This window comes from Somniosus microcephalus, chromosome 8 (genome assembly GCF_052327205.1).
Source record: "Somniosus microcephalus isolate GS21.2 chromosome 8, FLI_Smic_1.0, whole genome shotgun sequence".
In the NCBI taxonomy this organism is placed as follows: Eukaryota; Metazoa; Chordata; class Chondrichthyes; order Squaliformes; family Somniosidae; genus Somniosus; species Somniosus microcephalus.
Window position 1 is genome coordinate 32,886,652 of NC_140994.1, and position 21,833 is coordinate 32,908,484.

General features: G+C 47.4%; 1 protein-coding gene across 1 annotated transcript in view; it reads right to left on the minus strand.

Annotated features, from left to right (window-relative positions):
- Positions 1-21,833, minus strand: part of LOC147113426 (factor VII-activating protease-like) — a 103,129-nt gene that overhangs the window by 26,949 nt on the left and 54,347 nt on the right. Inside the window, exons 11-12 of the mRNA XM_085996124.1 lie at positions 16,318-16,452; positions 16,062-16,207 (exon numbers count right to left, since the gene is read on the minus strand). Coding sequence (XP_085852250.1) covers positions 16,062-16,207; positions 16,318-16,452 — 281 coding nt within the window. The remainder of the gene's footprint in view (positions 1-16,061; positions 16,208-16,317; positions 16,453-21,833) is intronic.

Sequence of the window (21,833 nt, forward strand, 5' to 3'; positions counted from 1 at the left end):
AGGTAGTGCCTCCAATGACGCACAGCCTCCACAATCGCCTGGGCCTCCTTCTCAACAGTGGATTGTCTGGTCTCCGGGCCTTGGAGGGTTCGTGAAAAGAAGGCCACGGGTCTCCCCGCCTGATTGAGGGTAGCGGCCAGGGCAAAGTCAGACGCGTCGCTTTCCACCTGGAAGGGGATGGATTCGTCCACTGCGTGCATGGTGGCTTTGGCAATGTCCTCCTTGATACGGTGGAAGGCTAAGCGGGCCTCTGCCGTCAAGGGAAAAGAGGTGGACTTGATCAGCGGACGGGCCTTGTCCGCATAGTAGGGGACCCACTGGGCGTAATAGGAGAAAAACCCTAGGCACCTCTTCAGGGCCTTGAGGCAGTGGGGCAGTGGAAGTTCCATAAGGGGACGCATCCGGTCGGGGTCGGGGCCGATGACTCCGTGTTCCACAACACAGCCAAGGATGGCGAGGCGGTTTGTGCGGAATATGCACTTCTCCTTGTTATATGTCAGGTTTAGGAGTTGGGCGGTGCGGAGGAATTTTTCGAGGTTTGCGTCATGGTCCTGCAAGTCACGGCCGCAGATGGTCACATTGTCCAGATATGGGAAAGTGGCCTGCAACGCATTTTGATCTACCATCCGGTCCATCTCCCTTTGGAAGACGGAGACCCCGTTGGTGACGCCAAAGGGAACCCTAAGGAAGTGATAGAGGCGGCCGTTTGCCTCAAAGGCAGTGTACTGGCGGTCCTCAGGGCGGATGGGGAGCTGGTGGTACGCTGATTTCAGGTCAATGGTCGAGAAGACGCGGTACTGCGCGATCTGGTTGACCATATCAGCTATACGGGGGAGTGGGTAGGCGTCCAGCAGGGTGTAGTGATTTATTGTCTGGCTGTAGTCGATGACCAGGCGCTGCTTCTCGCCGGTCTTAACGACCACAACCTGGGCTTGCCAGGGGCTGGTGCTGCCCTCAATAATCCCTTCTTTCAGGAGCCGCTCCACTTCGGCTTTAATGAAAACCCTGTCCCCGACACTGTATCGCCTGCTCTTTGTGGCGATGGTCTTACAGTCGGGGGTGAGGTTAGCAAACAGTTGGGGGGGGGTGACTCTGAGTGTGGAGAGGTTGCACCTGGTGCGCGGCGGGCAGTTTGGAAGCTGCTGGCTGCGGACTGTGAGTGGGGGTAGGGGTCCACCGTACGCCATCGTAACACTTTTAAGGTGGCACTGAAAATCTAACCCCAGCAGGACGGCAGCGCAGAGGTCAGGCAGGACCAGAAGTTTAAAATGATCGTACACGGTCCCGTCTACTACGAGTGTCACCACGCAGTAGCCGCCGATGTCCGCCGACTGGGACTCGGAGGCCATAGAAATCCGCTGTTGCGCAGGCAGGACTGGGAGAGAGCAACGCCGCACCGTGTCGGGGTGGATGAAGCTCTCCGTGCTCCCAGAGTCAAAAAGGCAGATTGTATCGTGACCATTTACCTTAATGTCCATTGTGGAACTGGCCAGTTGGTGCGGTCTCGCTTGGTCCAGTGTAACGGATGCCAGCGTAGGGGTCGGTGTGTCGCTGCGGGTATCAGATGAGGCGGTGTCGGGGGCCTGCTGCATCCCGGCTGTCGTCCAAGATGGCGGCGTCCATGATCCCCATGTGGCTGGAGGCGTCCAAAATGGCTGCTGTACCGGTGATTCGCACATGGCCGGGGAGGTCCAAGGTGGCGGCCCGCATGGCCCACACGCGGCGCTGCTGGGGTTCGGGGTGGCTTTGGCCCTGCAGACGCTAGCATAGTGTCCCTTCTTCCCGCAGCCTGAGCAGATCGCGTTTTTCGCCGGGCAGCGCGCTCTGGGGTGTTTTGCCTGGCCACAGAAGTAGCATTTCTGGCCTTGGGGCACTGCTGTCTGGCCTTGGGACACTGCTGCGGTAGTTGGGCCGTCGTTGGGGTGTGGCTGGGGTGGCACGGCGCTATGAGGCGGTCCTACCGTGTCCCAGGCTGTCATTCCCCGCGGCGTCCACGGTGCAGAGGAGTAGGCATCCATGCCCTGGTAGGCTGCATCCAACGATAGTGCAAGTTCAGAGGCCTTGTTGAGGTCGAGGTTACTCTGCTCCAACAGTCGCTGTCGGGTGTAATTGGATCTGTGGCCCGCTACAAAAGCGTCCCGGATAAGTTCCTCTGTGTACACGGCGGCCTTTACATCCTTACAACCACAGGCCCGGCCAAGCACAGACAGTGCCTGAAGGTATTCCACGGTCGATTCCCCAGGTTGTTGTTTACGACTCCCCAGGAGGTGCCTGGCGTACACTTCGTTCACTGGGCGCGTGTACTGGTCCTTGAGGAGCTTGATAGCGTCCGCGTACGAGGTCGCGTCTTGGATGACCGAGTACACTCTGTGGTTCACTTTGGAGGTCAGGACATCCAGTTTGTCCTCGTCCGATTTGATTGCTTCGGAGGCGGTCAGGAATTTTTCGAAACACTTAAGCCAGTGAGTAAACTTGGTGGATGAGTCCGCCTCCCGATGATCTAAGTCCAGGCATGCTGGTGTGAGGATCTTCTCCATTATAAAAATGTTGTTAATAAAATTGATGCGCTATCAATTACTCATAAAAGACTGAGAGTTAGAAGAGTAACTAAAGGCTTTTATTAACAACAGAATGGAGGTCTGCCTCGCGTGGTCGACCGGTCCATGATACTAAGGGCTGGGGAGCAGTCACCTTTATACTAGGACCTGTGGGAGGAGTCAGCCGAGGCATGTCCAGGCATGTACACAGTGGAATACAAACAGGACAAACAGGAATACAAACAGTGGTTTACCACAGGCGGTGAATTAAAATGACAGGCGACCGAAAGCTCGGGGTCATCCTTACGGACTGAACGGAGGTGTTCTGCAAAGCGGTCACCCAATCTGCGTTTGGTCTCCCCAATGTAGAGGAGACCACATCATGTATACTGTATTCGCTGCTCTAGATTGCAAGAAGTACAAGTAAATCGCTGTTTCACCTGGAAGGGGTGTCTGGGGCCCTGGACAGTGGGAAGGGGGGAGGTATAGGAGCAGGTGTTGCATCTCCTGCGCTTGCACAGGAAGGTGCCGGGCAAAGGGGAAGGGGTGCTGGGGGTGATAGAGGAGTGGACTAGGGTGTCTCGGAGGGAGCGGTCCCTACGGAATGCTGAAAGGGGAGGGGAGGTACGTGGACAACGTGCTTTTGTTCTCCAACAAGGGGGAGGAGCATGGACCCCTGCTGGCTGAGCTGCTAAGTCTGTTAAAGGAAGCTGGGTTCAAGGTTAATCCCAAGAAAGCACAGATCGGCCAGCAGGAAGTAAAATTCCTTGGGCTGACCGTGCATGCTGGGGAGAGGGCCATCGATGAGGAAGGCGGTACAGGAGCTACCTGCCCCGACCACGGTGACGGGGGTAAGATCTTTCCTGGGACTCACAGGGTATTGCAGGGATTTCATAGAGGACTATGCCGCTACGGCAGCTCCTCTACTCCGGCTCCTCCACAAGGGAGTGGGCTGAGGACTGCATGGCAGCTTTTAGTCATCTGAAGGGAGATCTGCAGACCGCACCGGCTTTAGGAGCGATTGATGAGGGAAAGGAGTTCTTTTTGGAGGTAGCTGCCACAGGGGACAGTTTGAGCGCAGTGCTGCTCCAGGAGCGGCATGGCAAGCTGAGGCCTGTGGTATTCTCATCAAGAATCCTCACAGATGTAGAGAGGGGGTACTCCAATTGTGCGAGGCACCTGCTTGCCACACATTGGGCCGTGAGGAGATCACAAATCTTCATGGGGGCGGGCCCCGGTAACTCTCAACCCATCATACGCCCACTCAGATGCTTCTGGATGGGAGGATAAAGGACGGCACGGTGAGCAGTGCACGCATTGCTCGCTGGACTTTATTGCTCTCTCAGATGAATTGGAGTGTGAAAGACCTCTGTGAGCCCAAGCTCGCCGCAAATTTGATCTACCCGGGGTGGCCCACAAATGTTCTGTTGAAGGGGTATGGGACGTAGACAGAGAGTTTCGGGCTGGGATCCATCCCACGGACCGCGAGATCTATGTAGACGGGTCCAGTACAGTGGTGGCCGGGGAGCAACTCACTGGATGCGGGATTTTTGACCCAAAGGCAGGCACTGCCAAGGCCATTAAACTCCCGAGCACCATGAGCGCCCAGCACGCTGAACTGTCGGCGGTGCTTTTGTGGTTACCCATCCCGAAGAGTTCCCTACACCCTACATGATTTGCTCGGACAGCATGTTCACTTGCAATTCGTGTACAGAATATTTAGTCATTTGGTCTCGTCGCGGGTTCACATCTGCAGACGGGAAACCCCTAGCAACCAAGCCATTGTTGCGACAGATCTGATCATCGATAGGAACCCAGGGAGATTTCTATATCCACAAAGTCAAGGCCCATTCTAAGACAGAACCCCGTGCGGAGGGCAATCAGCAGGCCGACGTGCTGGCCAAAGAGGGTGCTCGAATGGGCACGTTTTGGGATCCATATGGGTCGAGTCTGGTAGCAGCGATCAGAGACAGAGGTGGGACCCAAGGGAGTGCAGGGGTAACATTGACCCTGGACCTAAAGATGGTCCAGGCATGGGATCCCGCCCTAAAGACTGTTCTGGAGATGCTGGCTAAGGGAGATAAGGTAAAGGGTCCATACGGAGTGGCAGGTATTACGGTAAAGGAAGGGATGGTTTTCAGAGGGGAACAGTGGGTAGTTCCGCAGCAGCACCGGAGGGAATTCCTTCAGTTGGCTCACGGAGGGTCCAGGAGGGGGCACCCCGGGCCGGAGACCACCTGGCAACGGGTGGAACAGGCAGGGTGGTGGCCGCAATTGAGGGAGGACATCCGCGACTTCTGCGCGGATTGCTTGGTGTGTGCTGCAAACAACCGTGACCCCCAGAAAAGGAAGGTATCCATGGGACACACTAGGAGGGTGGAGGGTCCATGGCAGTCCATACAGGTCGATTATATCGGACCGCTGCCCACCGCTCAGTGGGGTTACAAGTACTGCCTGGTCCTGGTAGATGTGTTCTCTAAATGGGTAGAAGCCTTCCCATGCCGAACAGCCATAGCTTTGGGGACCACAAGGATTCTAGTGAGAGAAGTGTTCTCTAGGTGGGGGCTACCACAGTATGTGGAGTCCGATCAGGGGAGTCTCTTCACAGGGGCAGTCATGTAGGCGACTCTGAAGATGCTAGGTGTAGAGGGTAAATGGCACGTCACACGCAGTCATCAGGGACTGTGGAGCGGATGAATAGGACCATTAAGGAAAGGTTACAGAAGGAGACGGGAGACTCGCCTAGAAAATGGGCGGAGGTCTTGCCATTAGTTCTGATGGGGGGTCCGAGCCAGCCCGTCTAGAAGCACGGGGTATTCCCCGCTTGAGCTCGTGACTGGCAGGGTCATGAGAACGCCCAGCCATATACTGGCCCCGGTTCTCACGGAAGGTCAGTTGAGAGGTGTGAACCGGAACAGGTTTGTTAAGAATTTGCTTGAGCATCTCAGGCAGATCCACTGGCAGGCTGCCAGTAACATGGGGAAGCAACATCGTAGAAATCGTTTATTGCTTGAGCCTCAGAGGCACCACAAGTGGGAGGTCGGAGATCAAGTAATGGTTAGAAACTTCGCCAGGGTAGGGACTTTTGAACCGCTGTACATGGGACCGTACCGTATGCAAGGTTCTCAAAATTCCAACATTCCCCGAAGTTACTAATTAAAAGGGACCCTGGATGGACTTGATTTTAAAACCAGGGTACCCAAAATGGCTGCGGTAGACCTGGTGACCAGGCCAAATGGGATTTTAAAACAAAGGTTCTGCAAAACAAGCAGGTCAAGGAGTTCAAGTTTTAAACTAATCAAAGACTTTGTAAGGACTGATAAAATGAACAAAAGACTGTACATTCCAGTCATTAAGTTGGAATGGGCTCCATCAAGCCATTAGGCTTCCTGCATTTTAAATCGGGAACCGCTCACCAGGGACATTAAGCCTGAATGGGAGCAATTCACAACTTGTCTTTAACAATGGCCAGGGTTTCAAGGCTACTTTAGACATAACGACTATCACTCTACAGGTCATTTTTATAAACGTTTTTAAACATTTAAACGAGCTCACCCAAATCAGTCAAAGGACTGAACTGATTTGGAGTGCAGATAAGGGCTCCCGATGGGGGTATAACTATGGGCCCAGCAGGAAGCCACTCTCTCTCTTGCCTCTTCCCTCCAGCCTCCTGCCTCTCAACTCGCTGCCAGATTACAACCAGGACGGGTTGTATGAAGAAGACTGCGTGGGGCTTCGAATAAATGGACCCTCAGTCCAGCTCATTCAACCCAACAGGATCAACCAAGGAAGAACATCAACTGAAGAAGAGCCCGTCCTGTGAGGTAAAATACCCAGGCAGAGACTTTAATATTGGGGTATTTTACCTGGACGGCACCCTTGCAGCGCGCTGGAACCACGTGATGTCGGCAGGCCACAGAGTGCACAAGGAGTGAACCCAAAACCTTCAACTGTTTTTTTTTTTTTTTTTTAAAACGTAACAAGTTCTTGGATTGGTGAGCATGAAGTTCTGGCCCCTCATAGTCTAATCTAGTTAGGTATAGGGGGTGGGAATTAAGGGGATTGCTAATATAGTTGTTTTCCCTCGATTGTGCCGTGTGTTCCCCATTCCCTTTAAGTATAAGCATTTTATGTCTGTAGTGTGCTGTACCAGTAATTTTCTAGTGTAAGATCGTTATAATTTTTCAGTTCAATAAAATCTTGGTTCTTTTACACCAAACCACTTGTCTACTCGATTTTCTGTATCGCTACCTGTATCTGAGTCCGGTGTCCAGAACCCAGGGGGCAAGCGATTCAAACCGCTCAAAGAAGGTAGTCAGAGGCAAAGCTGACTGACCAAACACGCCTGTGCAAACCCCCTACAAGTATCGTGGATAGGGCGAGTCCTATGGTATATGCGGTCAAAATGCCCCGACGCACTAAGTGGTTCCATATCAATCAGTGCAAGCTTTTTAACCCTGGGGAAAGAGCAGGGAGTGGTGAGCTGTACTACAGGTGTGGGTCTCCAGCCCATAATCTGGGACTGTGAGGAGCCCACAGAGGGACCAGTCATTCCACCTGTAGGAGCAGGAGTGAGAAGGAGTGCCAGGATCCCACGGCCGAGGGTGCCGTGGACGCCTCCTTACACACCGGTGAACGAAGGAAGCCAGAGTCGTAAGAGGCCCAGGGTCGAGGAGACCTAGTGTGGCCACCCGGAGACGGGTGGCGCTGTACATAACTTCTTTCTCTCCTGTCTGTTGCCTTAGCTTGTCTGTATAGTTTGGATTTTAATCGTGTGTAGCTGCGTCTGGAAAGGTGAGGCATCACCCAAGGACAATGCCGCGCTACACCCGTATAGCAATTCATTGAGCCCGTGCCAGCTTCGTTTAGCCTCTGAAACCTACCCTGTCCCTGTAGATTGCGGGCGGTCCAACCATACTATGTGGAGCATGTCGGGTACCCGATTCCTTTTCTGCCGGAACACCTCACTGAGTTAATAAAGAGCGTTGAGCTCTCCCAGAAACATTTTTACACTTTAGAGCAAAAGACAGTAGAAGTGGGGGAGGAGATCAAAGGGATTGTCTCACCACCATGGTGGGACATCGGTCTGAGTATAGAGATTCCCACCTGGATTCACCTCTGTTCCCATGCATTAGTTATCATACAATTGTTGCTTGTAAGCTGCTTGTTTTACACCAGCTGCAGGCGACGGAGCCAAATGCTCCAAGCGCGGTGGCAAGGGGTGTTAGATCGATCCGGAAAGGTGTAATTCGATTTGTGTTGATGATGGTTTCTCCCTGCAAGACTTGTAATGTACCAAAGTTCTGTAAGCAAGTGTATTGTATTCTGGTTATAGTTTTGCACTCTGTATTGCGCAATGTGCGCTGTTGCATTTTTGTAATGTGTTACCACCTGTCAATGCTGCACTGTGTGATGTGCGCGGTGACTTTTTGGTAACGTCCTGTGGATCTTATTAATGTTCTGTATTTTGACTTGAAGTTTGTTGGTGGGAATTGGAACCCAGCCGTTTGAATGTGTTAAGAAGCCGTTTCGCTGATGTTTTGACGCAGTAAAAGGGAACTATGACACGTAGTAAGGGGTACAGGTCCGGGGTTTAAAACGTAAAATCAGGGAAACAGCTTCACTTGTGGGAGATCTTGGCCTTTGCTTTCTCATCAAGTGATGCTTTGTGGCAAGAAAAGCACCAAACGGGGGACTGAAGAGATCGCAAAGTCTCTGAAAAATGGACTCTGTCGAGAATATTTTTGTGGACTTTATGGGGTTTTTCTGAGGGCATTTTCCCTGTTATGGGATCACCCTGTGCAGATACGTGAAAGACTGGTTTGTTAAAACTCCAGAGAACGCATGGCAGTTGGCTGTGACAAAAGGACTGTCCGTCATCCAGCATGTATGGGTTCACCCGACAGTCCTGGAAAAAGGAAGGGGGCCATTGAACTTGATTAGAAAAACCACTCTAATATGCAAAGCACTTCTCACTTCCATCTCAGAAGAGAAGCAGAACAATGAACCCACTGGCCTCACCCAGCCAAAAGAGAGCCAGTTTTTCCCAACACAAAGACCAAAGATATGTCCCAGACTTAGGGCCATTAATCCAATCACAGAATACGCATGGGTCCGATAATGACTCATCATTGATTAAGCACCGGAGTGCTCAGAAGCAAATGGATTTTAAAGATTGGTGGGAAAAGGGGCAGGCAGACTACTATAAAGATAGACTCTTTTCCACCATTCTCTCTCTCTCGCTTCTTGCTCTTACAAGATTGAACTAACAAGAAGTACCAGAGAAGCCGACCGTGTGTGGAGGTAAGCATAGTCTCTCAGAAGTGAAGTTTTTGGGCTATTCCGAGGGTGGGAGCTTCGTTTGGTTCAGCCAGGTGAAGGGGTTTATGCGACTGGGTAATTCGTTGGTAGGGGTGGAATTATAGTCCACCACAGCAACAAGGGAATTACTGCTTGTTATAGTCCCCAGTTTTGTACTGTATGTATGTTGATTGTGATCTGGATTTTATTCTCCACAGGGATTGTGATTTTGTTTAATAGTGCATGTTTTAGCCAGTGTATGTTAGACCAAATAAATACAAGTTTGATTTTTCACCGAAGCATTCCTGTCCATGACTTATTTTATTTACACTCTGAATAATAATTCCCGGGTATAGAACTTTCGTAAGGCGGGGGCGATTCGAACCATCCGTCTAGCAATTGGGCTAGGATCAAAAAACTGTTTACAAAGTGGTGTAGCAATTTGGAGCACTGGCTACTTTGACTTCCATCTACAGTGCGGTTACTTTTGCTGACCTCAGCTGCACATGTCTTTCCACCCCAAGTTTCTTTGCTCAACCAGTTCCTCATTAGACACTGTTCCTGTCAGCTCCAGGTAGCTCTGCTTTGCATGGAAGTTTCTCAACATGGGATAATTGGCAGGCACAGTTTGAGCTACCTTCCCACATTACAACAGTGACTACACTCCAAAAGTACTTATTTGGCTGTAAAATGCTTTGAGACGTCTGGTGGTTGTGAAAGGCGCTATATAAATGTAAGTCTTTCTTTCTTTCTGTTTTCTCAGTGCTCCCTTTCTGCAATCTCCTCTTCTACATCTTTCCTGCTTTAAATATATACACCCACTTTTCCCTTAAAAAAATGCAATACTCTGTGCCTCGACTACTCCCAGTAGTAAAGCATTCTATGTTTCGCTGGCAGATATTACTGTGCTGGTTGATAAATCTACCCTTTGATTTTAGGCATTGTGGTGATTATTCTTGTTTTATAAGAAGCATTGTAATTGGTTGCCTGTTTTCCTGCCTTGAGATATATGCTGTAAACTTATTGGTTAGTTGATTCCATGTGACCTGTGGTGGCCATCTTAAATTCAGTTTTCTACAGTGGTTGAGATTGGGTGCTCAACATGTACTTGTTGGTTTTTTTAAGGTTAATAAAGCCTAGCTTTTGAAAGGCAATCTACTCTTTATTTCAATTTATTAACCTTAACCTTTTGCTATAATGGAACGATATCTTCGACCGGAACGATTTAATGCTGACCCTAATTCTGCAGGAGTGGATGATCAATGGAAACATTGGTATCGTACATTTAAAAACTTTTTGGGTGTGTTGGATCTGCAATCTCTGAATAAGTTGGATATACTAATCAACTACATCGCTCCGGATGTGTATAAGTATATTTTGGACTGTGAAACTTATGAATTGGCTATTGCTACGTTGGAATTTTTTTTTGTTAAACCCAAAAATGAGGTATTTGCACGTCACCTTTTATCTGCCCGTAGGCAGCAGGCGGGAGAATCCTTGGATGCTTATTTACAAGCACTCTGGTGCCTTGGTGCTAACTGTAATTATAAGGCCGTGTCTGCAGAAGAACATAGGGAAGAGTCGGTACGGGATGCATTTATTAATGGATTACTGTCTAGATCAATTCGTCAGCGGTTATTAGAAAATAAGACCTTGGATCTTAAGAGTGCTTTTGAGCAAGCCTCTACATTGGATTTGGCTCAGAGAAGTTCGGATTCTTATGCTCTTTTTGATCGGCCTGCGACCGTGGTTTCGGCAGTTCCGGATGAAAGGGAGTTACGTGGATTTAATAGGAGTGGTTTACCAGATTCCGAAACAGTTTCTACTTCGGCAGCTGTTGCCTCTAGGATTCAGAAGTGTTATTTTTGCGGGAACACCCGGCACCCCCGTCTGAAGTGCCCTGCCTGGGAGGCTGTGTGTAGTAAATGCGGCAAGGGAGGTCATTATGCACGTGTTTGCAAATCGGTTGCTTCCTCTGTGACCATTCAGCCTTTAGATAGGGCGTTTATTGCATCAGTTTCTGCCGCCTTTTCCCATGGCCTAAACAAAGCTATAGTTATGGCCCAAGTTAATGGGTTAGAAGTGAAGGCCCTTATAGATACGGGCAGTACTGAGAGCTTTATAAGTCTTCAGTTTGTGAGGGAGAAGCGTTTGAAAATTTCGCCTGTTTCCTATCAGGTGTGTATGGCTCAGACGACTCTCACCTCACAAGTAGCTGGTTGTTGCCTTGTGAAATTAATTCTCCTAGGTAATACGTATACTGATATACGTCTATCCGTTCTGCCTAATCTCTGTGCGGACATTTTGATTGGTCATGATGTGCTTCAATTACATGAGTCCCTCAGTCTTTCTTTCGGAGGAACCAAGCCACCTTTGTCTATTTGTGGATTAACTTCTTTATTCATTTCTCCATTATCACTTTTTTCCAATTTGATGCCGGACTGTAAGCCAATTGCTACCAAGTCAAGAAGGTATAGCAGTCAGGATAAAGAATTTATTAATTCTGAAGTTCAATGTCTTTTATCGGACGGAATCATTGAACCTAGTTTTTCGCCCTGGCGGGCACAGGTAGTTGTCACCACTAATGAGAGACATAAGAAGCGAATGGTGATAGACTACTCTCAAACTATTAACAGGTATACTCAATTAGATGCGTACCCCCTGCCTAAGATTGATGAGCTTATCAATAAAGTATCTCAATATAAGGTTTTTAGCACTATTGACCTAAGGAGTGCTTATCATCAGATTCCTATCGCTAAGAGGGACAAACCATATACGGCCTTTGAAGCTGGCGGAAAGCTGTACCAGTTTTGCCGAGTACCATTCGGTGTTACTAACGGTGTCGCCTGTTTTCAACGGGCAATGGATGCTTTTATAAGTGACAACTCTCTCTCTGACACCTTCTCATATTTAGATGACATCACGGTGTGTGGCAAATCAAGGGTGGAGCACGATTTTAATCTAGAAAGATTCCTTCAAGTTGCGGAAAACGTTGGCTTAACTTTCAATAAAGAGAAGTGTATCTTTTTGACCACCGAGGTAAATTTACTGGGGTATATTATCTCGGGAAACAAGATTAAACCAGATCCAGAACGGTTGCGACCACTGATTGAGTTACCTTGCCCTACTAATTCTAAGGCCTTGCAACGAGTTGTTGGACTGTTTTCTTATTATTCTAATTGGATTGCAAACTTCTCGCAGAAGATCTGGCCCCTTATTCGGGTTACGACATATCCTCTATCATGGGAGGCCAGGATGTGTTTTGATAATCTTAAAAAGGATATCCTTGGAGCAGTTGTGCATTCTATTGATGAGCAGGTTCCCTTTGTGATTGAGACGGACGCTTCCGATTTTGCAATTGGGGCTACCCTGAACCAAAATGGAAGACCTGTGGCCTTTTTCTCACGTACTCTGAGCAATAGTGAGCAGAGACATTCATCAATAGAGAGAGAAAGAGGCGTACGCAATAGTAGAAGCACTGCGTAAATGGAGACATTATTTATCTGGGCGACATTTTACGTTAGTAACTGACCAAAAATCTGTGTCCTTCATGTTTGATGTCAAACATTTCGGAAAGATTAAGAATGATAAAATAATGAGATGGAGGATCGAGTTGGCATGCTATCATTTCGATATAGTCCATCGTCCGGGGAAGGATAATGTTGCCGCTGATGCGCTGTTGAGGGCTTATTGTTCTGTGCTTCACGGAGATACGCTTATTAATCTTCATAATGCTTTGTGCCATCCTGGTGTTACAAGGATGATACACTTTGTACGCAGTAAAAATTTGCTCTTTTCAGTTGAAGACGTCAAGCGGATGACTTCGTCATGTTCTGTCTGCACCCGGTGTAAACCGAATTTCTTTAAGCCTCAACGAGCTCATCTTATAAAGGCTACTTCTCCCTTTGAACACCTGAGCGTTGATTTTAAGGGGCCTCTTCCTTCAACGACTCAGAATCGATATATATTTACTGTTGTGGGTGAGTTTTCAAGGTTCCCTTTTGCTTTTCCTTGTGCAGATGTATCAGCTGCTACAGTTATTAAATGTCTGACTCAACTTTTTGTCATCTTTGGGATGCCTGCGTATATCCATTCGGATCAGGGAAGTTCTTTTATGTCTTCCCAGTTGAAGGAATACCTCCAGAGTCGGGGAATTTCTACTAGTAGAACTACCCCGTATAATCCCCAGGGTAATGGACAGTGCGAACGATACAATGGGGTGATCTGGAAGGCAGTTATATTGGCTTTGACATCCCGGAACCTTAAGAATACACAGTGGGAAATGGTACTGCCTGATGCCCTGCATTCCATTAGATCATTGCTTTCAACGGCTACTAATGTGACCCCCCATGAAAGGCTCTTCAACTATCTGCGGAGATCCACTACGGGATATTCGGTACCTTCATGGCTTACTATGCAGGGACCTGTGCTGTTCCGACGCCATGTTAGACTGTCAAAGTATGATCCTTTAGTGGAGGAGGTGGAGCTATTGGAGGCAAATTCCCAATATGCTCACATTCGATTCCAAGATGGGAAAGAAAGTACGGTTTCAGTTAAAGACTTAGCTCCTAGTGGTGGCCAGCCCTCTCCTGAGGACATTAACAATAGCCATAATTCAGATAATGTTGATGTCATCACAGATACTACAAACATTTCCAATCCTATTGCAGACACTTACAATTCTCTTAGTCTGCCCCCGATGGATGTTCATGACCCTCCCAGTTTACCTTCTAATGGGACTTCCAATCCGGAAACTGTTGATAATCGGGATATTGATCGCCTCCCTGCAGAAGATATTTCTGTGTCTCCTGGTGTGGGAGGGCAAGGAACTCCATCAAGGCTAAGAAGGTCGACACGAACAAGATATCCGGTCGACCGATTAAAAATGGACTTTTAAAATAATTAATAAATTAATAGTAAAATTTTAAAATTGTTGAAGTCATTATACATGTATTGCTCTAGTCATAAATAACTAATTGTAAACTGTAAAGGCTACCTAGGTTGAAGTATATTTTAAAAGGAGGGGTGAATGTGGTGATTATTCTTGTTTTATAAGAAGCATTGTAATTGGTTGCCTGTTTTCCTGCCTTGAGATATATGCTGTAAACTTATTGGTTAGTTGATTCCATGTGACCTGTGGTGGCCATCTTAAATTCAGTTTTCTAGTGGTTGAGACTGGGTGCTCAACATGTACTTGTTGGTTTTTTAAGGTTAATAAAGCCTAGTTTTGAAAGGCAATCTACTCTTTATTTCAGGCATTTAACCTGATTCTTTGCTTATTTATTTCAGTAGGTCTTCTAGTCCTACTAGAACTATGCACTTTAAATGCCTTATCCAAATCTACTGAAAGAATGACTTGCATTTATATAGCACCTTTCACAACCACCAGATGTCTCAAAGCATTTTACAGCCAATGAATTACATAACAACATAAGAAATAGGAGCAGGAGTCGGCCATTTGGTCCTTCGAGCCTGCTCCGCCATTCAATAAGATCATGGCTGATCTTCTATCTCATCTCCACTTTCCTGCACTATCCCCATATCCCTCGATTCCCTTAATATTCAAAAATCTATCGATCTCTGTCTTGAATATACTCAACGACTGAGCTTCCACAGCCCTCTGGGGTAGAGAATTCCAAAGATTCACCACCCTCTGAGTGAAGAAATTTCTCCTCATCTCAGTCCTAAATGGCCGACCCCTTACTCCGAGACTGTGACCCCTGGTTCTAGACTCCCCAGCCAGGGGAAACATCCTCACTGCATCTACCTTGTCAAGTCCTGTAAGAATTTTGTATGTTTCAATGAGATCACCTCTCATTCTTCTAAACTCTAGAGAATATAGGCCTAGTCTACTCAATCTCTCCTCATAGGACAATCCCCCCATTCCAGGAACCAGTCTGGTGAACCTTTGTTGCACTCCCTCTATGGCAAGTATATACTTCCTTAGTTAAGGAGACCAAAACTGTACACAATACTCCAGGTATGGTCTCACCAGGGCCCTATATAATTGCAGTAAGAAGTCTTTATTCTTATACTCAAGTCCTCTTGTAATAAAGGCCAACATACCATTTGCTTTCCTAATTGCTTGCTGTACCTGCATGTTAACTTTCTGTGATTCGTGTACAAGGACACCCAGGTCCCTCTGAACACCAACATTTCCCAATTTCTCAACATTTATTTTTGAAGTGTAGTCACTGTTGTAATGTAGGAAACACGGCAGCCAATTGCTCACAGCAAGCTCCCACAAACAGCAATCTGATAATGACCAGATAATCTGTTTTAGTGATGTTGATTGAAGGATAAATATTGGCCAGGGCAAGCCCCCTGCTCTTTTACATCCACCTTGGTTTAATGTCTCATCTGAAAGACGGCACCTCCAACAGTGCAGTGCTCCCTCAATACTGCACTGGAGTGTCGGCCTAGATTTTTGTGCTCAAGTCTCTGGAGTGGAACTTGAACCCACAACCTTCTGACTCAGTGGTGAGGGTGCCACCCACTGAGCCACAGCTGACACTACTGCCTCCAATCCTTTTGTGAAAAACCTCAGCCCTATGCTCCGAGTCTATGTTCTTACAAAGTGAAGAACCCTAATTCTCTAAGTACTTTTCTCAGAACGAAGAGTTCTAAGTTTCAGTATCATCCTTTTTTCTTCCTCTGTATCCTCTCCAGTGCCACAAAGTTGATCATCAGATGTGGGCATTTCATATTCGTTGCAGCTCTATTGAGTCAGTTTGCGTTTGATTGCAAAGGTTATGTCTGACAATGAGGTTGTGTATGAGAGAGGGTGTAAGGTCAGAAATTACAGTGGGATGATCACCCAAATTGCTGCTTTAGACAGTGAGCTCTGCTGAGACTCAGACTCCTCTGTTCACCTCTTAAAAAATTAATAGCAAGCCTGGCTAAACAGAAATATCACCCTCTTTGAATGGTTTACAGCTTCAGGAAAACACCAGCTGTTTCTATACAAATAAAGTTCAACAAACACATTCCAGATATTAACAAAAGGTTAACAGGCCTTATCAGCAGTTTACGAATAAGAGGAAAGCACTCATAGGTAGTAATACTACAGTTCAATAGCAAGTTACAAAAGTTAACATTCCTCAGTAGTTTACATTGCATCTTTTTTGCTATGATTTTCACCATGAAGAAAATATACCCCTAAATAACTAGAGATACATACAAATCATTGGAGCAATCAGATTAGATAGTAAAGGTGCGACAAACCTGGCAAGAATCCACTCCGCCTTGTTCTAAATTTCCTGCACAGACCATGGACTCATCAAGGACGCCAGCGTAAGAGGTAGCTTTATTGCAAGCTCGTTGAGAGATTAGTTTTACAGATGCATCCAATAAATATTTTGAACTGTTTCCTGAAAAGAAGAAATTGCATGAATATCGAGTTTTTAATGTAGAATTTTCACATTTTTTCAGTTCAGTTTTTTTTCCGGATGTATATAATTAACATGATGGATTTGATAACCTGATTCAGTTGTACCCCATCCTGAAATGTAGCACTCTGAGTTGAGAGGGATCACAACATTTGGCAAACATGCTGTTTTGACATATTTGGTTTCCTTGGTGCACTGCCCTCCAACGTTTTTCAATTTCACCAAGGCTGAAATAGAAGCATTATGTTAATTTAAGATTTCCATACATAAAATCACAACTAATCTGGGGAGAGAATTGCTCTTTTGAGCGGTTTATAATTTTGCTTGAAAACTTCACAAACGCATTGAAGATGTGGCTACACAGCATTCACAGCAAACAGAACTCCACCGCTGATATTTCATTTTGAAATAGGCAAAAAGATTTTTAAAAAATCAAAGCAGATTCAGGGAGACAATTCTGCACCTATTATGGAAATCATTAATAATAGAGATCATTTAGTGACTCTGTCTCCCTGACTGGAACTTTGCCTTCCGAGATAACCAGATTGGGAGTTCAGTTACCTTTGGGATGGGAAAATTGTTAGATCCGTGATTCTGAGGGTATGCTGTTATTGAATAACCACACGGATGCTGTAACTTAACAAACAGGTATTTACTGGAGGAGGGTAGTCTCAAGACTGGGGGTACAGAGGCATGCGCAAAGCTTATATACAGGTGTGGTCACTGCCGGTACTACAGTATACAGGAGCTGTAAAAGTAGTTCTGTCTTAAAGGCACATACACTACAATTCCTCCCCTTTTAGATTAGTAGTACCCCTAATATTCAAATAACAATTAACACTTTAACATGTACATTAAACAACAATAGTCCATTTATAGATTCAGTCTTTGGGGCGGCTTCCTGAACTTTTCGGGATAGCGCCTTTTCGGAGGTTCTTGTTCTTGGTGCAGAGGCGATTCTGACCCCTTTTCATTGGGTAGTTCATCGGGTTCCACTGCTACCGGTATGTCGGGTTCATCCCCAGGTACTCGAGATATGGGGTTGACGCGTTCCTGTGACGCTAAGATCTGATCGACGTGGCGTCTCACAATGTTCTCCCCGACATCCACTGTGTACATTAATGGCCCCTGCCTTGTGCATATCGTTCCGGGTTGCCATTTCTCTGTTCGATAGTCACGGGCCAAGACTGGTTGCCCTACATTGAAGCTCCTTGTCGGCTTCTCATTGATGTGCTGGAATTGTTTGTCCTCAACATTTCTTCGCACATTTGGTCTGAGCAAGTCCAGACGAGATCTCAACTGTTGGTTAAAGAATATCATGGCCAGGGTCTGCTTGGTAACTGCATGTGTCACGTTTCGGTAGGCTAATAAGAAATTGTCCATCTTATGCTGTAGTGGAATTTCATCGTCGCACATGGCCTTTATCGCCTTCTTAAATGTTTGTACGAACCTCTCAGCAATCCATTTGTGGCTGGATGATACGGGGCGGATGTGTAATGCCTTACCCCATTCCTTCTCATAAATTTTTGAAACTCGTCGGACACAAACTGTGGTCCATTATCAGAGCAAATCTGCTCTGGCAAACCGTTTCTGGCAAATATGGTCCGTAGGACTGCAATCGTTTTCTCTGTAGTGGTTAAAGACATTTTTATCACCTCAGGCCACTTTGAATGAGCATCCACTGCTATTAAGAACATTGAGTCCATGAATGGACCAGCGAAATCAATATGCATCCGTTGCCATGGAGAGGAAGGCCACTCCCATGGGTGTAGAGGGGCCTGTGGTGGTGCATTTTGGACCTTCTGGCATCCTAAGCAGCTCTTAGTTAGGTCTTCGATTTGTTGATCGATTCCCGGCCCCACACATAAGCCCTAGCAAGGCTTTTCATGTTCACTCTCCCCAGATGACCTTCATGTAGCTCATTTAGCACTCTCTCCCTTAACTTGGGTGGAATCACCACTCTGGATCCACACATCACTGTCCCCTGGCATACTGACAGTTGTTCTCTTCTGGATGAGAATGCTAGCAACAGTGAGTCGCCATGTGTTGGCCATCCCCTCACCGTCAAATCATATACCCGAGACAGTGTCGGATCATTGCGGGTCTCCTTCTCTATATCCGCGTTCGTTACTGGCAATCGTTCAATTATTGACGAATAAAATATCTCGATAGGGTCCACTGCTGGTGCTTCCTCCACAGTAGGCAGTGGCAGGCACGATAGCCCATCAGCGTTCCCATGCTGTTTCATGCCTTTATATTCTATTTCATATTGATTCGCCCCTAGAAACAGGGACCATCTTTGTAACCGTTGTGCAGTCATCACTGGAACGCCCTTCTTAGGATTAAAGATGGAGACAAGTGGTTGGTGGTCAGTCAGCAAGGTGAACTTCTGCCCATGCAGATAGTAGTTGAATTTTTTTACTCCCCATACTAGGCTGAGGGCCTCCCTGTCAAGCTGGGCGTAGTTGTGCTCGGCTGAGGTTAGTGACCGAGACGCAAAGGCTACTGGCCTCTCCAACCCGTTTGGGAATTTGTGCGACAGCACCGCTCCAATACCATAGGGTGATGCATCACATGCCAAACGAATTGGTAGTGCTGGGTTGAAATGGGCCAATGCCTCTTTTGATGTGATCAATTCTTTATACTTCTGGAAAGCTCATCTACGTTAGTCATCCCACTTCCATGGTACCCCTGTTTGCAGTAGGGTGTTCAGTGGGTGTAATACCGTGGCCAAATTTGGTAAGAACTTGTGGTAGTAGTTTACCAGCCCGAGGAACGACCTCAGTTGTGACACATTTTCCGGTGCTGGAGCCTTGACTACTGCCTCAATCTTGTCAGGGGACTTATGTAGCCCCTCTTCATCGATGACGTGGCCACAATACGAGATCTGTTTCTGGAAAAACTCGCACTTGTGGGGATTAGCTCGTAGCCCATACTCCTTTAATCTGGTGAGCACCTTCTCCAAGTTGGCGAGGTGATCACTGTCATTTTCGCCCGTGACCAAGATGTCGTCCAAATAACACTGGGTCCCTGGAATCCCTTGCAGGACCTGATCCATCGCCCTTTGCCAGATAGCCGGAGCCGAGGCTACTCCAAACACCAGCCGGTTGTATTGATAGAGACCTTTGCGTGTTAATCGTAAGGTATTGTTTCGAAGCTTCTTCTACCTCCATTTGCAAGTACGCTTGGGCTAGATCAATTTTGGTGAAGCGTTTACCTCCAGATAGCGAGGCGAAAATATCCTCAATTCGTGGAAGCAGATATTGTACCGTGTGAAGGACTGGGTTCACCGTCACCTTAAAATCCCCACAGATGCAGACCTTCTTTGGTTCCCCAGGTGTATTACTCAATGACCTCTTCATTACAGGAACGATGGGTGTAGCCCACTCACTCCAGTCCACTTTGGACAGTACTCCTGAACGTTCCAACCCTTCCAGCTCTGCTTCAACAGCTGGTCTGATCGCATAAGGTACTGGTCTGGCCTTCAGAAACTTTGGGCTTGCATTTTCCTCTATTTTAATCATTGCCGTTATGCCTTTTAGTGTTCCGAGTCCCTCCTGGAACACTTCTTTTGCGTCAGTTAGCATTTTTGACAGTCGTCCAGGTGTGACGTCGCCTTCCTTTTTGGCCTCAACCTTCAGTGCCTGTATGGAATGCCAATCTAATTGTATCTTCCGGATCCATTCACGTCCTAGCAGTGGTGGTCCTCCATCTGGCAATACATATATATCCATTTTAGGTATTTCCTGGCCTTTATATATCACTTTCACCCTTATTTTTCCTTTGGGGTAGACTTTTTGCCCCGTATACGTCTTCAAGACAATCTCTGTAGCTTTCAAGGGATATGTGAAAATAGCCGCTTGTAGTCCCTTTGATTTATGACTGTTAGGGCTGATCCTGTGTCCAATTCCATTTTCACTTGGACTCCGTCTATCTTGAGTGTAACCCAAATAGTCTGGTGATCCTCCATTTCGGTTACCTTATGTAGTTTCAGACAACCCAGCTCCTTGCTTCCGGAGTCTGTGTCACTTTTCTGTTCGTCTGAACCACTGTCCATCACCTGGTGTACCTTTTTGTACTTCTCCTGTGGAGATTTCTTACTGTTGGTTTTCTTCCCAGACCTGCAGACTCTTGCTATATGTCCTGCTTTCCCACACTGTCTGCACACTTGGTCCTTGAACCAACAATCCTTCTGGTCATGTGTTGTTCTGCCGCAGCGATAGCACTTCCCTGTTCCATAGGACATTTCATTGGTGCCATATTCTTGCGGTCTCCATTGTATCTCTGCAGCGCCCCTTGCGGCTGCTTCGTGTGATACTGCCATACTGAAAGCTTTGTCCAGCTAAGATCCTTTTCTGATAGAAGCCGTTTCTGGGTTCCTTCACTTTGTAGCCCACACACAAACTTGTCCCTTAACGTATCTGCTAGTCCCGCTCCAAACTGGCAGTGTTTCGATAGCTTGCGCAGTTCCGTTAGGTACTCAGCATTGCTTTCGTCTGTGTGTTGGTTCCTTTTATGGAACTTAAATCGTTCTGCTATCAGCAGCGGTGTGGGGTTTAAGTGGTCCTGTAGGATTTCTACTATGCTTTCGAAATTCTTGTTCACCGGCTTCTCTGGGGTTATTAGATTTCGCAGTAACCCATAAGTTTTTGCACCCATGGAATTTAACAAAACCAGTGCTTTCCTAGCATCTGGCACTTCATTCGCCCTGCAGTGCACCTCAATACGTTCCACATATGTCGCCCAATCTTCGACTTCATTGTCGAACGTAGAGATACTGCCACTCTTCGGCATCCCTGGGTGTGAGTTAACTGTCAAAACGGTGTCTCCCGCGCTTCCCCTTCTTCTCCGCTGGCACAAAATGGCGTCTCCCGCGCTTTCCTTCCTTCCCGCGCTCGCCCTTCTTCTCCGCTGCGGCTTCTAAAAATGGCATCTCCCGCGCTCTTCCTTCTTCTCCACAGCTCAATGGCGTCTCCCGCGCTCTCCCTTCTTCTCCCCGCGGACCCTGCTCAGCCCGTGAGCCCTGGCTGTGCTCTGCGCGTTCTTCTTTTTATTAAAAATTTTTTTTAATTTTTTTTATTCGACGCTGCTCGGTCTTGAACCCGGCTGTTTCTTCACCCTCTCTCTCTCCGGTTTGTTTTCTTTTTCTCAACGCCGCTCGGTGTTCAACCCTGGCTGCGCCCTGCGCGCTTCACCCTCTGTCTTACCCCGTCGACGCTGCTCGGCTTTCTCTCCGCCGTCGGTCGGCTCCAGCCGCCGCTGCCCGGGAATGGCCTGCGCTGGACCTGTCATCAGTCTCTTGCTGATCGTCGTGGCTGGGGAACCAAGCCCGGCTCTCCACAGCCTCCCCTGCGCTGTTCACTCTCTGCCCGATGACTGGGCGGTGGCTTGTGGTCGACGCCCGTGTTCCTGGCCTCGACTTTTTTTCCTCTTTTTTTTTAGTTGCAGGTAGATTCGAATCGACACTCGTCGCCACTGTTAGATCAGTGATTCTAAGGGTATGCTGTTATTGAATAACCACACGGATGCTGTAACTTAACAACAAACAGGTATTTACTGGAGGAAGGTAGTCTCAAGACTGGGGGTACAGAGGCATGCGCAAAGCTTA